Below are 18,101 nucleotides of genomic sequence, written 5' to 3' on the forward strand. Positions count from 1 at the left end.
TTCTTATAGCACACAGATTGTCATGACAGTGCACTTTAAAATCACTTAAGCTGGCCATACACCAGTAGGATTTTATTTTTTATTTTAAATTTTCTGAATGTTTGTTGATTTTCTTATAATTTGTGATAATTGGGAAATTCAGTTCATTCTTAGCGCCGGTTCACACAGGGGCAACACGACTCTGGCCGCGACTTTGCGAGGCGACCTGGACGCGACCCGAGGGCGACACCACAGCGCGACTTGGGGCGACTTACAAGGCGACTTCAAGTCGCCTCCAGGACAGGCGACTTTCCAGTGGCCAATCAAACTACAATCCGCTCTGGGGGAGGGAGGGGTTTGCTTGAAAAAAACATCTTCTCTTCCTGTGAAGTCGCTTCAGTATAGATCACGATCCGACTTGTAGGCGACTTACATTGAAAGCAATGGGTACAAGTCGCCTACAAGTCGCCTTGAAGTAGTACAGGGACCTTTTCTGAAGTCGGAGCGACTTCAGTAGCGTACATATAGACGGCTCTCATTCACTTACATGGACTTTCAGATGTCAAGCGACTTGGGGCGACTTGAGGTCTGACAAGTCGGATCCCAAGTCGCGGTAGTGTGAACCGGCACTTAGTGCCGGTTCACACTACCGCGACTTGGGATCCGACTTGTCAGACCTCAAGTCGCCCCAAGTCGCTTGACATCTGAAAGTCCATGTAAGTGAATGAGAGCCGTCTATATGTACGCTACTGAAGTCGCTCCGACTTCAGAAAAGGTCCCTGTACTACTTCAAGGCGACTTGTAGGCGACTTGTACCCATTGCTTTCAATGTAAGTCGCCTACAAGTCGGATCGTGATCTATACTGAAGCGACTTCACAGGAAGAGAAGATGTTTTTTTCAAGCAAACCCCTCCCTCCCCCAGAGCGGATTGTAGTTTGATTGGCCACTGGAAAGTCGCCTGTCCTGGAGGCGACTTGAAGTCGCCTTGTAAGTCGCCCCAAGTCGCGCTGTGGTGTCGCCCTCGGGTCGCGTCCAGGTCGCCTCGCAAAGTCGCGGCCAGAGTCGTGTTGCCCCTGTGTGAACCGGCGCTAAAATGTTAAACGCTAACAACATTTAAAAAGTAATTTAAAATGTCATTCGCCAAGTTTCTGGTGCCATTGTCAAAAGTACTGATAAGATTTTTTCAAATGAACACTTTTTGAAAATCTACCAGTGTATGGTCAGCTTTAGCTTTACTAACTATTCGTGATAGCCTGTAGGTTACCTTATTGGTGTAAGAACGATTGATTAGCTATTAACAAAAGCCTTGCAGTCTATGTATCAAATGCGTATACAAATTTACTGGTTAATCCTGTTCAATGTAAAGTGGGCCTGGAGACAATTTTTTTCTTATCTACCATGATTTTCACAAGCAATGGCAGACACTGAGATTGCCAACAGTGCCTCCTTCAGTCCTGGGCCTACACCACTGGCCACACACAGGGCAGGTACAAGGGGTGGGTGGGAAGGTCAGCTGCCCTGGGCGGTGTCTTAATCTGAGGTGAGGGGGAACAGGAGTGACTGTGTATTCACAGCATATCTACTGATTATCAGACTCCTCGCTCATCCAACTCTGCCTTATCTCTGCTAATCACTGCTGCTAATAATCACTCTCTCCTCCAGCAAGCCACACTCCCGCCCTCAACTTGCTCTCCTTCCCGGGTCACTTCACCTTCTTCCCTGTTACTCTCACTATGGTCCGGCTCATCTCCGCTCCACCCCGTCTACACCTCTCTCTACCTTTCCTGCGTGATCACAGAGTAAGTAAGCACCGATCCTCCTCGCTCCTCTGCCTTGTTCATTTTTTCCCCTTCTCCTTCACTTATTTGCTGTCCTCTCCATAAATCTTCACTACACATATCATGCAGCTTCCTGTCTCAGCTCAGCATTCCACATACAGATCTTACACCCTTCCCATCCCAGTTAGCTTTTAGCGCTCATAATTGTCCTGTCCCCACCATGCAGCCTAGCACAGTCTCTGCACTCCATCACTTTGCTCTTCATTAGCACATACTTTTACCACCCCAACCTCCTCACCAATTCTCTTTTCTTATCTCTTAGCCCCCATTCAAATTGGAGCAATTTGTCATGCGATTTGACAAGTCACATACTATTGCCTGCAATGGCAGTGTTCAAACCAATGTGACACCGACTTTGTGGTGCCGCATCAATTTGAAAACGTAGTACATGCACTACTTTTGCGATTTAGGGTGCGACTTCAATAGACATCTGTGGATGAAGCCACACAGATGTCTTTAAAGTCACAACCCAAAGTCGCACTGAGATGCGGCTTTGAAATTGTGCGATTTCAGGTGAAGATGCACAATTTTAAAGCCACAGTAAATGTGAACAGGGGGTAATAGCAGGTTTACACTGGTGTGCTGTGGTTTGGCCACAGCACGATTGTATATGCAGTTTATCCACAGTTTTAGGGAGCTCCCATTCAATTCTGTTAGACTGTTTTCATGAAAGCAAACCACAGTCTTGCATGCTGCATCTTTGATGCGCAATCAGAAAACACACAGTCCAATGTAATTCATCAGGAGCACACCTAAAACTGCAGGTAAATCACACACACAATCGTATTGTGGTCAAACCACAATGCACTAGTGTGAACCCGTTATAAGGCTAGGTTCACACGCTTGCATGTCAAAATCATGCACAAAATTGTGGTTTTCTTGACAAACACAGAAGAGCACTGTCCTTTAGTAGATGAACAGCAGAGCCATTGATAATTAAATGCACCCACACACATCTGCTAACGCACATATTTTGATACACACCAAACCACATGGTGCTGCAGGACATTTTTAGAAAAGGGTCATGGACTTCTTTTCCACATTTCCAAATTGACACCACCAACCACTACCCCATATGTGTGCACCCAATACTCTCAGGTTGCTGCAGTGCAACACTGTAAGTACTATTATAGTGCATGTCACAAACATTACAGACCTTACACCACTATTAGGGTCATTTCATACAGGCGGTCCACCCAACAGACTCCGCTTTGCTCAGCAGGGGATAGAGATAGATAGACCTGTCAGAGACCCGTTCTCCTCTATGGGGAGATTGGATGAAAACGGCTGCCTGGCTGTTTTCATATGATCGCCAGACAGATGGAAAATAGGGTTTCCATCTGTCTGGATTTCACAGACAGGATCGGATAGCAGTGGGTGTCAGCGGGCATGTAACCGCTGACATCTGCCGCACCAGAGAAGTGAATGGAGGTTTCCGATCAGGTCAGCCTGAAAAACTGACAGACCTGATCGGAAAGTCTGTGTCAAAGGGGCCCAAGTCAGAACCCGTGGGGGGGCGCACTTTGCCATCTTTGCCCTGGGCGACCTTGTCCCAGCACTGGCCACACATATTAGTGAATGGCCAGACCAGCAGGCACAATCCAGCTGTCTGGAAATGTCTTCTAGGCCATTTGCCCACCTTAACAGGAATGTCCTTGCCTGAACAATTATGTTTAGGGCAAAGGAGGAGGCAGGATGACCTGGGTGCAGACAATCACAGCACCAAGGAAAACAATAATCTGGCAGGATTTTCTAACTTCCTGGATCACATTCATGATAAATGCCTATTTGGGCTGCTTTAATGCTGCCTTGTAGATATTGGATCATCTTCTGATCCAACTAAAATAAGCCAGATCATAGAGTATATGGGCTGCAAAAATCGTACCTTAAAATAAAGGATAACTTGGGGTTTGGTTTTCGTTGGTTCATAATAAACTTTGTGCCAAGGCTATGGGCATTTAGTTATTCACACATTAGGAAAGCATATATGAGCTTTAAAAGAAGTCCCTCACTGACCTCTGTAGCTACAGGCACTTTGGAGCAATTCATCCTCTAAGTTGATAGCAAAAGCAATGAAGTTGTTAGTCATTGTCTAAGATAGCTCAACTTCCACTAAACTGTCAGAACCTTTATTTGTGGTTTTGGATCAAGCAATGAATGGTTAAAAGCCTTTTTTTGCTGTCTGCTTCCTTTTTGAAATATTTCCCTTTACTTCCTGTTTTGGAGACACAGCAGTTAGGAGGCTGAGTCCAACTTTGAAAACAGACTGAAGTGTTATTTTGTAGGCTATGGGCAAAGCCCGTAGATGATTTGACTTTCTTTCCTTCCAAAATAGCTTGATTTCCCCATCAGCACAGTCAGTGTGGATGGGGGAATGCCTGCCTCATCGCCATGGTGTTCTGCTGGTGGGCGCGTAGGGAGCCTTACCAGCTGGCAGACCACAATGATTACTGCTAGCGGCTCTAGCCACCGGCAGTAATCGCATGTAAAAAGTCCCTGCTGAACCGGTCAAATTTTGATCTATGTATGGCTGGCTTTAGAGGTGGTAAAATCTGGGACAGGAAGTGGTAGCGTTAGGGACTGTTTTGATGGCATGACAGATGGATGTCAAATTGATGCCATCAGCACAAGCCCATAGCCTATTGACACAGACATTAACTTTGATTGGCAGCTATATGCAACAGTTCCTCATACCTTTGCTACAGCCCTAAAACTAAAACATCCCAGCTGCTCACACCAACCATGCAAATCATTTCCATCTTTATATTACCTGCACTCTAATGTCAGCTGGAATATTATTGCTTTCCATATGAAACAGATATTTCTAGCCCTTGTGTACAATGTATATCTTAACCATTTAAAGCATACCTATGGTCAATTTGATGCAGTGTGCGGCATATGGTCTGAGCACTGACAGGCGGACCCCCACCCCTTCAACCTCTGCAGCAATGCTGGCAGCACTCATACATCTATTTCCCAAAGACAACCTCTGGATATGACGCTGAGCACATGCACTCAACTTCTTTGGTCGACCGTGGCGAGGCCTATTCTGAGTGAAACCTGTCCTGTTAAACCACTGTATGGTCTTGGCCACTGTGCTGCAGCTCAGTTTCAGGGTCTTGCCAATCTTCTTCTAGCCTAGGCCATCTTTATGTAGAGCAACAATTCTTTTTTTCAGATCCTCAGAGAGTTTTTTGCCATGAGGTGCCATGTTGAACCTCCAGTGACCAGTATGAGAGAGTGGAAGCGATAACACCAAATTTAACATACTTGCTCCCCATTCACACCTGGGAACTTGTAACACTAATGAGTCACATGACACCAGGGAGGGAAAATGGCTAATTGGACCCAATTTTAACATTTTTACTTAGGGGTGTACTCACTTTTGTTGCCAGCGGTTTAGACATTTATGGCTGTGTTGAGTTATTTTGAGGGGACAGCAAATTTACTCTAATATACAAGCTGTACACTCACTACTTTACATTGTAGCAAAGTGTAATTTCTTCAGTGCTATCACATGAAAAGATATAATAAAATATTTACAAAAATAAATTAAAAAATTTACAAAATATATATATATATATATATATATATACACTGCATTCAGTGTAGCCTATATCTACAATGTATTCGGTGGTGTACTGTTTCTAATACACTTCAGGCAGTGTATTAATAAATATATATATATATATATATATATATATATATATATATATATATATATATATATATATACTCTGCATTCAGTGTAGCTTATATATACAGTGCATTCAGCGGTGTGCGGTGTACATAGTATCTAATTTAGTTTGTACAGTTTCTACTACACTTCTGGTGGTGTACACAGTATACAATACAGCGCAGTCGTTGTACAGTTTCTAATACAGTGTTGGCAGTGTACACAGTATCTAATATAGTGTGTACAGTTTCTACTACACTTCTGGTGGTGTACACAGTATACAATACAGCGCAGTCGTTGTACAGTTTCTAATACAATGCAGGTGGTGTACACAGTATCTAATATATTGTGTACAATTTCTAATACACTTCTGGTGGGGTACACAGTATACAATACAGTGCAGCCATTGTACAGTTTCTAATACAATGCAGGCGGTGTACACAGTATCTAATACAGTGTGTACAGTTTCTAATACACTTCAGGCAGTGTATATATATATATATATATATATATATATATATATATATATATACACACAGTTAAAGATATATACATATACAGTCTAGAATGTATATATGGCAATAAGTAGCAGCGCTAAGTACACTATATAGTGCAAAACATACACCAATGATATTTAACAATGTGTAGTAAGAAAACTAGAAAGGCTAGAAAAATAAATAAATGTCCATCATCATAAGTAGGCAGTGCTCAAATGATTGACCAGATCGTGAGTGTAATTCAAATGATTAATTTCATCCTCCACCGCAACACCAGTGATAAACCACACAAAATGCTCGCTTACCAGACGGCAAGCTTTATAAGCTTGCGACCTATACCCGGCCAGGGCCTTTATCCAATGGAGAGCCAAGAGGACAGAATCCAGGCAAAACCCCTCAAGATGGTCAGCATGCAGAGCAGAGACCGCCAAACTCGCCAGTCATAGATCGTAAATAAGGGCAGAATGTGGTGGCATTCAGATGTTCCCAGAACGAGAAAGGATCACCATAGCATAATACTGGTAAACACTGTTTATTTGTATATAAAGAATGTCACTTACAATATTCCGAAGTGTTAAAAGCAAATCAGCCGGCCGGCTAGTACAAACACCCGTCCCTCGAACGGTACACGCGAGACGTCAGCACGTCAGCTCCTCCCGACGTGCGTTTCGTCATACGATGACGAACGTCATACCCTTATTTACGATCTGTGACTGACGAATTTGGCGGTTATTATTTTATCTCCTAAATTCACTCACAGCGCGGTATTTTCTGTTTAATTAGAATGTATATATACTCTGCATTCAGTGTAGCCTATATATACAGTGCATTCGGTGGTGTATAGTTTCTAAAACACTTCAGGCGGTGTATACATTATATAATACAGTGTAGTGTGGTGTTGCAAAACAAAAAATACATCATGTCCGGAAGGCCACCAAGGAGAGGCAGACGCTCACAGGCCACTAAAAGAGGGCAAGCAGCCTCTGCCTCTGTGTCTACAGTCAACATTGGTGGTCGTGGACATGGTGCATCCTCTGCAGGTGGCCATGGGGCACGCTTGTCCTTTTTTTCTGCTGCTGGCCGTGTTATTGAGCCACAACATGCAGAAGAGTTGGTGGAGTGGATAACAAAGCCGTCCTCATACTCCTCATCCTCTGTCACCCAGGCTCAGAGAAGTTTGCCTTCCAACACAGCTGACAAAGCCTATTCCCCCGGCTCCTTGTCCATAGTCACTCCTTCCGTAGCCCCACCATCATACACAGAGGCGTCCCCAGAGTTATTCGACCAGTGTCGGTTGTATACTGCTGGAGGATGCGCAGTGATTTGAAGGCTCCGATGTTGGTTCACAGGTTGAGAAAAGGAGTAATGTGAGCCTAGAGAGAGGGGGTTCCACAGAAGGACAAGAAACTGGCAGTCATGTTTCCCCAGCTGCAGCATACTGCCAAGTTTGCTCCAGTGACAAGGAGGGAGGGGATGATGAGGTCACTGACTGTACTTGGGTGCCTGAGAGAAGAGAGGAGGAGGCACAACTCCAACGAGGCAGGATGCCCTCTAGGGGGCAGCTTAAGGGCAACCACGCTATTGCATCACACCGCAGAGCTTCGCAGGTGCAGAGCGCTGCTGACTCCCCGCTGACTTTTAAAATCTCCTTGGTGTGGGCCTTTTTGACACGTGTGCAGCAGATCGCACCTTGCTGTTTGCAACTTATGTCTGCCGCGGATCAAGCGTGGCCAGAACAGCAGCCACTTGGGCACCACATGCTTAAACTGACATATGACGACCTGCCATGCAGTCTGTTGGCAACATCACTTGAAAGACATCCAAGAAAAAGGTGGACTTCTCCTTGCTCCTCATCTGGAATCTCCAACCCTACTATACCTCCAGTCCTCTCAAAAACCTGCACTGAGAGGAATGAAGGTATAGCAATAGGTGTCCCAAGTACTTGCAGCCAATCTGCTAGCAGTACACCACCAATTGATTTTAGCAGGCAAATTTCCCTACCCCAGTTGCTGAACCGTAAGAAGAAATTCAGTCCCAGCCATGCACCTGCTCAGCATCTAAATGCTAGCTTGGCCAAATTGCTAGCACTGCAACTGCTGCCTTTTCAGCTGGTAGACTCTGCCCCCTTTCCTGAATTTGTGGAATGTGCTGTACCTCAGTGGCAGGTTCCAAAATGCCTTTCTTTTCACAGAATGCCATTCCGGCTCTCTACTGGCTTGTGAAAGGCAATGTTTTGGCCTCTTTGGACATGGCGGTCAGCAGAAAGGTTCATACTACCGCAGACTCATGGTCCAGCAGGCATGGGCAAGGGCATTGTCTTTTCCTCACAGTGCTGGGTAACTCTGCTGGCAGCTGGAAAGGATGCAGGACAGGGTTCGGTGTTGTTGAAGCTTGTTCTGCCACCATACCTCCAAAATGCTAGTGGTGATTCTGCCACAGCTGTCTCCTCCACCACCAGTGATCCGTAAGCGTTCAAGGGGCTACACAAGCAGTCAGGCTAAAAGATGGCATGCAGTGCTTGAGTTGGTCTGCCTAGGGGACAGGAGCCACACTGGGGCAGAGATTCTGTCAGCTCTGCAGGGGCAGGCTTAGAGGTGGTTGACGCCACACCAGCTTCAGCCAGGAATGGTTGTATGCGACAATGGCACCAACCTTCTCTCTGCCCTCTGACAGGGACACTTGACCCATGTTCCATGTTTGGCACACGTCCTGAATTTGGTGGTGCAGCGGTCCTTGACCAGGTACCCAGGCTTACAAGATCTCCTGAAGCAGGCCAGAAAAGTTTGTGGTAATTTCCGCCGGTTTTACAATGCCAGTGCTCGGCTGGCTGACATTCAAAGGGAATGCAATCTGCCCACCAAACGCCTTATTTGTGAAATGCCCACCAGGTGGAACTCAACGTTGGCAGTGCTGCAGCGGCTGCACACACAGCAGAGTGCCATCAATGAGTACCTGTGCGAGTATGGCACCAGGACAGGGTCAGGAGAGCTTGGCTTCTTTACGCCATGCCAGTGGCTACTGATCAAGGATGCATGCACTGTCCTGTCACCATTTGAGGCGGCCACAAGGATAATGAGCAGCGACAATGCATGCACCAGTGACACTGTCCCTCTAGTCTTTCTGCTGGAGCACGCACTTCGTGAAATCATATAGAGGGCACTTGAGATAGAACAGCGGGAGGAAGAGAAGGAGGAGGCCCCCTTATCCAGATAGCATTCCTGCGGGCCCACCAAACACACAGGAAGAGAGGGAGGAGGATTGTGTCAGCATGGATATAGAGGATAACACTCAGCAGCAGTCTTCAAGGAATGGTTGTTAGTCCCCAAAAACCCAAGGAGTTGTACGTGGCTGGGAGGAGGTAGTTACGGATAATGTGATCCTTCATTACACAGAGGACTCAGAGTCTAATGCCTCTGCAAACTTATGCTACATGGCCTCCCTGATTCTACAAAGCCTGCGATAGAACCCTAGGATTCGTGGTATCAAGGCGAGGGATCATTACTGGCTGGCAACCCTTCTTGATTAAACGTTACAAGGGTAAAGTTGCAGAACTCATCCTGCCTTTGCAGAGGGAGCAGAGGATGAAACATCTTCTGGAGGCCTTAAAGTGGATGTAAACCCGAAATTTTTTTTTTTTTTTATGTCATAATGTAGATTATAAGATTTCCTATCATTTGAGCCCAGTCTTGCCACAAAGAGTTAATCCAGCTCTGAGCAATCCTTTTTTATTGTTCAGTGAGATAAAACTTGACAAATAGAGAAAAACTTTGTCAAATCCTCCCCCTTGCTGTGAGTGACAGGTGATTTACATATCTCGTGCACTAGCCTAAGACATGTATTATTTTTTAATTCCCACCCCCACTCATTTCTTTAGCAGCTCTGCAAGGATTGGCTGTTCCACACCTCAGCATGATTTGGCATGCTGAAGTCATGTGGTTACTTTCCTGTCTTTTCACTGGATGTTACAGATCATAGCAGAAGTTCAGTGTAAGAAATACACAGGAGAAAATGCATATTGACAAGGGGAGTGTAGAGGTGGGCGGTGAGTCTATTGACATCACGACTCCACCCACCGAGCTCCAGACAACAGACCCACCCACAGAAACTGTAGTTTTTCGGGTCTCATAACAGACAGAGGGGAGACATTTGACAGGTAAAGATACATGCAGGAGGCATGTATATCCTTATAGATAACCCCTATGGCAGTAGTTTAGAAAGGATGACACTGGGTTTACATCCTCTTTAAAGAAAGGTTTGTGTAACGCATTTCCAGACCCTGAGAGGCTACCATTTCCTGGTGCTGAACAACGTGTTGCTGAGACTCTGTTCAGTCAGAGGAAGAGCAGCAGGGAAGGTGGCCAGCTGACTGATGCCTTTAAACAACTTTTCAGTCCTCAGTGCCAAGGTCTGATTGGTTCAAGCAACCATCGGCAACATCTGCATTGTGTGGTGCAGGAATATCTATGGGCAAGAGCATACTTGGAGGCCTTTCCAACAGAGCATCCACTGGGTTACTGGGTGTTGAGGATAGACCACTGCCCAGAACTTGCTCAATATGCAATCAAGCTACTGGCCTGTCCTGCATCCAGCGTGCTTTCTGAGCGCACATTCAGTGCGGGTTTGGATTAAAGAGCGCACCTGTCCACAGACTCCGTTGATAGGCTCACATTCAACAAAATGAATCAGTCTTGGATCAGCAGCTATCAAGCACCTGATGCTGATGTAACTGGTTGAATTTGCTATGGATCTGGGATCCCTTGAAGACTGTATATGCTGACTATCCTTTTCCTCCTCAAAATGATGATACTAGCTTCCAACAAAATTTTTGGTTTAGGGCACCACCACCACCACCCAAGGCCCAATGTTTAACAGGGGCATGTAATTACAAATGTTGAAACAATATTTCACAGCTGGGCCAGTTCCTGCACCCACAAGAGTATCTGTGAGGGGTTACAGTGTTGTGGTACCACCACAACCCAAGGCCCAATTTTTCTGCCCCTGTTTAACAGGGGCATGTAATTACAATTTTTTATATAATATTTCACAGCGGGGCCTGTTTCTGCGCCCAACAAGAATAACTGTGAGGGCTTACAGTGTTCTGGGACCACCAGAACCAAAGGCCCAATTTTCGCCCCTTTTTAACAGGGGCACGTAATTACAATTTTTGATATAATATTTCACAGCAAGGCCCGTTCCTGCGCCCAACAAGAGTAACTGTGAGGGCTTAAAGTGTTCTGGCACCACCAAAACCAAAGGCCCAATTTTGCTGCCCCTGTTTAACAGGGCCATGTAATTGCAATCTTTGATGTAATATTTCACAGCAGCTGTTCCTGCGCCCAACAAGAGTAGCTGTGAGGGGTTACAGTGTTCTGGCACCACCAACACCTAAGGCCCAATTCTTTTGCAGAGTATATAGGGCAGGTCGTATAGTATATATACTGCTTTTCAGAGTATATAGTGCCTGGGGGACCCCCACGCCATTTTTTTTTTTGTATTTTTGGCACGGGGTTCCCCTTAATACTCATACCAGACCCGAAGGGCCTGGTAATGGACTAGGGACACACACACTGGTTTTTTTTAATGATTTTTATTGGGATCCGACAATACATTACAGCCGCAAGCTGTTTTAAATGACATTTTTTCCTTTAGAAATGTCATTTTGCTGTGGTACTGGTATAAACATGGGAAATATGCGCTACTTTACAGGCAGACTAAGGAGACCCCCCATGCACGATATTTAGAAATATTTCATTTTTATTGTTTCACTATAAGTATTATTAAAATCACTGCTACTGAAAAACTGCCATTTTTAAAACATTTTTTTGCATTGATACATGTCCCCTGGGGCAGGACCCGGGTCCCCAAACACTTTTTATGGCAATAACTTGCATATAAGCCTTTAAAATTAGCCCTTTTGATTTTTCACGTTCGCGTCCCATGGACTTTAATGGTGTTTGTGTGTTCGAACACATTTTTTGCCTGTACGCATGTTCTGCTGCAAACCGAATCTAGGGGGGGGGGGGGGGGGGGGGGTTCATCTCCAAAAGCAGCGCAGGCACTACTTTTTTCAAATCGATGCAACACTGCAAAGTCAGCGTTGCACAGATTTGAACAGCGCAATTGCCAACAATAGGGTGCAATTTGTCATGCAATTTGACTTGTCAAATCGCATGACAAGTTGCTCCAATGTGTACGAGGGCTTACACACACTACCTAAAAAAAATTTAAGTATTACATATTTACTATTTATTGAGCTACATGTAAAATATTATACATGTAATTTTCCATAATATGATTAAAAAATATTTTCTATTTATTCTTTATCTAAATAATAGGAGCTATACTATTGAGATGTACTATAAGAATGATTCTTCGGCTGAGCCGTACCCAATTGCTTTACCAGAATGTTCCCAGTCTTGTAGTCTGAAGCGTTTTACTGACCTGACATCCTCAATCATTGTGGAAGACTGGAGAAAAGAATGTGGATTTAAAGATGAGAATAATAGCTCAGGTATGGTTACAATGATATCTTTATATAAATATATAAGAAAGCAGCACTCGCAAATAAATAAGTGCACCAAAAACCTTATTGCAGCTGCTGGATACAAGTACTATGACTTAAAATAAATATAAAAAAAAAGAGCGCTGGCAACTAACACAATATAAATGTAACTAAAAGTGGAAAATATCGCTATTTAAATGCGACTAAACTAATTGCATTTAGTGAAAAAATTGAATAATATGTGGTGAAAAAATATTGTTTCTGTTTAGAAATAGAAACCATAGACACTCAAAAAAAAAATGATATAACCTTGGGAGCCGCGGGCATCAAATTCCACCCAAAAAACAGAAATAAAATATTGTGAAATACTGTGGGACTGATCCTTTATCCCACAGTATTACACCATATTTTATTTCTGTTTTTTGGGTGGAATTTGATGCCCACGGCTCCCAAGGTTATATCATAGTACCAGCAGCCCAGGCTTCTTCCTATCTCTCTATATCCACTGCAGCATTTCAGGTGACTTTATGTAACTCTTTGGTTGAGAAGTTGAAAGTCTGCTACCATTGCCGATTGGGTCTTTTTCTGAATGAACATTTATATCCATCCTGAATTTGTTTTATATATTTATTCACATTGGTTTGTTTATTTCATTGAGGTATATATATTACCAACACTTTTTTTGATTGTCCATGGTTATATATTAAGGTATACATATTTATTAATAAATATATATATAATTTTTTTTTTTTTTGGAGTGTCTATGGTTTCTATTTCTAAACAGAAACAATATTTTTTCACCACATATCTTTATATAACCAAGGTGTCAAATGTTATACTGAAAGGATGGAACCCTTTACTATACAATTAGACAATATGTGTTTATTTCACATTGTTCAAATTTTAATGAAACAAACGTTTGTTGCCAAACATATACAGTACATACTATGACCAACCTAAAGTAGAATTCCAGCCTAACACCAACTAGTCAATGTCCCCTTCCCCCTCCTGCTACCTATACCTATATTATCGCATGTAAAAAAAAAGTGTGTATACCTACCTATTTTTAGTCGGTTCACGTGATCCCTGTGTCAGTGAGCGCCGGCTGCAGGGGAGACAAGGGAACGTTCAACAATGGCTGGGTATCCCAGGAGCCGTGACGTTGCTCGTAGGTATGTCCCAGCCGTTGCCAGTACGCCATCCTCTCCCCTGCAGCCGCTGCTGACTGACACAAGGAAGCCAAAGTTGTGGATCATGTGGGGCCCGGAGCGGACTAAAAATAGGTATGTGTACAAATCTTTTTTTACAGAGGTTATTCAGCATAGGTAGCAGGAGGTGGGAGGGAACATATTTAAGACTAGTTGTGTTAAGCTTGAATTCTACTTTAATGTGGAACACTGGGCAAACAATTAAATACACATTTTAAAGCGGAAAACTAGGTATCCATAAGACACAAATTAATTATTAATATATACATTATTTTGTAAATGCTTGCAGTTTATGTACACAAATTTGTCCCTGTACAGTTTGCTGGAGTGTGAATAGAAGAAGCAGTACATGGAGCCAATCAGTTTATGTGCTGACAAAAAGCATGCTGATAGGAAGAGAAAGCAAAGTGACAGAGATGAGCTCATCACTGTACTGCCTCTCTTTCCTCTGCCCAGTCACAGAGGAGGGTCCAGGACAACATGGGCTAAGAGGAAGTGGGTTGAATGATGCTGGCCATCAGACTGGGGACATTATTTTTGGCTGGAAGTCTGCTTTGAATACATCTCTGTTTAACCTACCAAATAAATAATAATTTTAGCCAGCAGTTCTTTTGATATACACACACCATTCCTTGTCAGCTACATTCTGGATTAGCATTACTCTTACTTAGGTCAGCTTGGTCATCGGATAGAAGTGGTGATACTGATTTATTGTACAGTGATTAGATGAGGAGGTAACATAGGAAGCTGCATTGCTGACACTGGAAATAAGTGTTTCATCAAAGAGGCAGTGCAGTGTGGCAATCACACTACTGGCTGTGCAGAATTACAAACCTTTTGGCAAGTAGAACAATAAGGCGCCTTTCACACGGACGGCTATTCTGCCGCAGTTAAAAGCATGTTTTTTTTTCCTGTGGAGTTCAAGACTCCAGCCACTGCGATCAGCTGCATTTGCACAGTGCGATTAGCTGCGGTTGCGTTTGGCTGCGGTTTGCCGCGATTTGAGGGAATGCCTGTGTTAAAAGAGAGATTCTCTTCCTTCTCTCACTTCCTCCCTTTCTTCTTGCATGTCTACTTAGTTATCTACCCAAATCTAAGGCTGCATTCTCAGCCTGGGTTCACATTGATGCAAATTTACAGCGGGTTTGATGCGTTTAGGAACACACAGATTCGCAGGTCACGTAAAAAGCATAGTATTCCATGGCTTTGGTTTACATCTATGCGTTGCAAATTTGGTGCGAGGAAGAAAAAGGGTCCTGTGCATGTTGACTGTGAATGGTGCAGTGCAAATTTTACCTTCATAGGCTTCAATTGAACTTGCAGTAAACTCGCAGCACACAGTTCACACTTCTGTGAATTGTTCACTGTCTGCCTCCTGCAAATCATGGTAAATTTGTGGTAAATCTGCACATGTCCACCTTAAACCACAAGGCAAATTTGCACCTCACACAGGACAAAAAAAAACGGATCAAATTCGCAGTACATCGCATCGCAGTAGTGTGAACATAAATCACATCTGAGCGTTTTCAGCTCATAAAATGCCTGAAAAAAAGCCTGAAAAATGCCCAACAAGCAAAATCGCATTCATTTCAATGACACCTGTTCACATCTGAGCATTTTGCCACCTGAAGAAAAACGCACGAAAAACGCCCTAAGCTCAAAAAAGAACAAGAGCTTCTTTGGGGCAGATTACAGGCATTTTTCTGCCTTTTACATTGGTGACCTGCACAAAATTGTGGCAAAATCATGGTAAAACGCAGCAAAATCACGGTAAAATTGCAGTAAAAACGCGGAAAAAATGTATGACGTTGAAACGCTCAGGTGTGAATGACTTGTCCTACGACTTGGGACTGCAAAGTCGTATGACAAGTCGTTCCCCATGATTTCCAATGACTACCATTCATATTAGTACGACTTCAAGTTGTGCCGACTTCAAAGTAGTTCCTGCACGGGTTCCGACGTTGATGTGAGTTACACATTAATGCCCCGTACACACGGTCGGATTTTCCGATGGAAAATGTCCGATCGGAGCGTGTTGTCGGAAATTCCGACCGTGTGTGGGCTCCATCGGACATTTTCCATCGGATTTTCCGACACACAAAGTTGGAGAGCAGGAGATAAAATTTTCCGACAACCAAATCCGTTGTTGGAAATTCCGATCGTGTGTACACAAATCCGACGGACAAAGTGCCACGCATGCTCAGAATAAATAAAGAGATGAAAGCTATTGGCCACTGCCCCGTTTATAGTCCCGACGTACGTGTTTTACGTCACCGCGTTCAGAATGATCGGATTTTCCGACAACTTTGTGTGACAGTGTGTATGGAAGACAAGTTTGAGCCAACATCTGTCGGAAAAAATCCATGGATTTTGTTGTCGGAATGTCCGAACAAAGTCCGACCGTGTGTACGCCCTATAACAGTACTCAGCACTAAAATTGTCTAAAAACAAATCAGAATTTGACATCATTTATTAAGGTAAAAAAAGGGTCCAAACGAAATGCATTCCACACTCAATCGTCTCACATTTTTTAACAAAAGGAAAAAAAAACATAACTGCAGTACATTATAAACCAAAAATAAAAAGGCAAACTCATTGAGGCCTGGTTCACACCTATGTATTTTTTAGTGCTTTTTCAGTTTTGCAGAAACACACTACAGCCCATTTAATATGGTTTCCTATGGGTCATGTTCACATCTGTGCATTTTATGGAAAGGGCAAGGGACATTTTTCTGGTTTTTGGTTCCACAGACTTCAATGGATCAAAAATGTGTATTGAAAAACACAAAATGCACCTGGAATATGCAAACTGCAACGTGCATAGGTGTGAACCAGGTCTAAGGCTCGATTCACATCTATGCATGTTGCTTTTGAGCGTTTCTGCAGTGTTTTATGGTGCTTGCCGCGTTTTTGAGCAGGGTTTTTGCAGCGTTTTTACAGCGTTTTTGCCGTGTATTGCGTTTTTTCTTTTTTTTTACAGTTTTTTTTTTAAAAAAAGGCCACAAAAACGCTGTAAAAACGCTGCAAAAACACTGTACTTGCGTTTTTGATGCTGGTCTATTGAATTCTATTACATGCAAAACGCTGCATTTTGCATGAAAAAAAGTCCCTGACCCTTTCCAAAAACGCAGAGGTACAAAAATGCATTGATGTGAACATGTTCCATAGGAGCCCATGTTAAAAAATTCCCATGCATTTCTGCAAAATGCAAAATGCATCAAAAAACGCGTTAATGTGAATGGAGCCTAAAGCCCAACTCTGGGCACAACAAAAAACACTAGCTGTATTTACAACTACTGTACATGGGTAAAAAAAGGGAAAGAAAAACTGCGCTATAGACCAAAATAAACAATTAATCGTTGAAAAGCTGCAATCCTGACAATAAACATCAATTGTGGGAAAAACATAAAAAGTAAAAGGAATTGCGCTAATACATGTGCAAAATAACATAAAAACGATATATATAAAGTTAAGTGCAAAAGTAGAAATAAAACTGAATGTGAATAACAGTTGATGATAATCCACCGTAATGTCCCAATAAAATAAGAGCTCAATGTAGTATGTAAAGAACTCCAATTCGCCCAAAAAGTGCAAAAACAAAAAGTCCAAGTAATAATACGATCAGTGACAGCAAAGGAGGGTCCACCACCAGGGATAGAAGGGGTTGCTCCTTACCAGATGGCTCCGGAGCCAGACGACGCGCTGACGTCACCCCCAAACAGTGTTGTGTTCCAGTAGGACGGGCTTGTCCGTGCTCCTGTGGCCAAGGAACCGGACTTAAGGCTTTCTTTTTACATACGCTTTGTAAGTGTTCACTTTGTTATTTGATTTTAAATAAATTCTCGATGGTTTTACACTATGTGAGCTCCTTTTCATTCTATGGTGTATCCCTGCCATTGGCTTTGCTGGAGTGACTGACGGTGAGGCGACCCCTGGTGGATGCTGATAGAAGTCCCCAATCTCTGTGTTACAATCTTATCTGCTTGCTGTGACCCTCTGTAGTGGGGGGTCATGGCCATCTGGTAAGGAGCAACCCCTTCTATCCCTGGTGGTGGACCCTCCTTTGCTGTCACTGATCGTATTATTACTTATACTTTTTGTTTTTGCACTTTTTGGGCGAATTGGAGTTCTTTACATACTACATTGAGCTCTTATTTTATTGGGACATTACGGTGGATTATCATCAACTGTTATTCACATTCAGTTTTATTTCTACTTTTGCACTTTACTTTATATATATCGTTTTTATGTTATTTTGCACATGTATTAGCGCAATTCCTTTTACTTTTTATACTGTACATGGGTATATATAGTTAAAATGTGATTTTTTTTTTTTGGTATTTTTGTTGAATCCAACTAAAAGCAAAACTTTTTTTTTTCATTTTGGATAGCGTAAGGGA

The 18,101-nt window shown here is 43.2% G+C and overlaps 1 protein-coding gene across 1 annotated transcript in view; it reads left to right on the plus strand.

The window, feature by feature from the left end:
• The window catches only part of LOC141144558 (prostatic acid phosphatase-like), a gene marked incomplete in the record, with an annotated part of 140,716 nt that overhangs the window by 106,024 nt on the left and 16,591 nt on the right, over nt 1–18,101 (plus strand). Inside the window, 1 exon segment of the mRNA XM_073630347.1 lies at nt 12,327–12,502. Within this exon segment, the coding sequence (XP_073486448.1) occupies nt 12,327–12,502 (176 nt within the window).

The sequence above is a fragment of the Aquarana catesbeiana genome, linkage group LG05, assembly GCF_042186555.1.
Source record: "Aquarana catesbeiana isolate 2022-GZ linkage group LG05, ASM4218655v1, whole genome shotgun sequence".
NCBI lineage: Eukaryota > Metazoa > Chordata > Amphibia > Anura > Ranidae > Aquarana > Aquarana catesbeiana.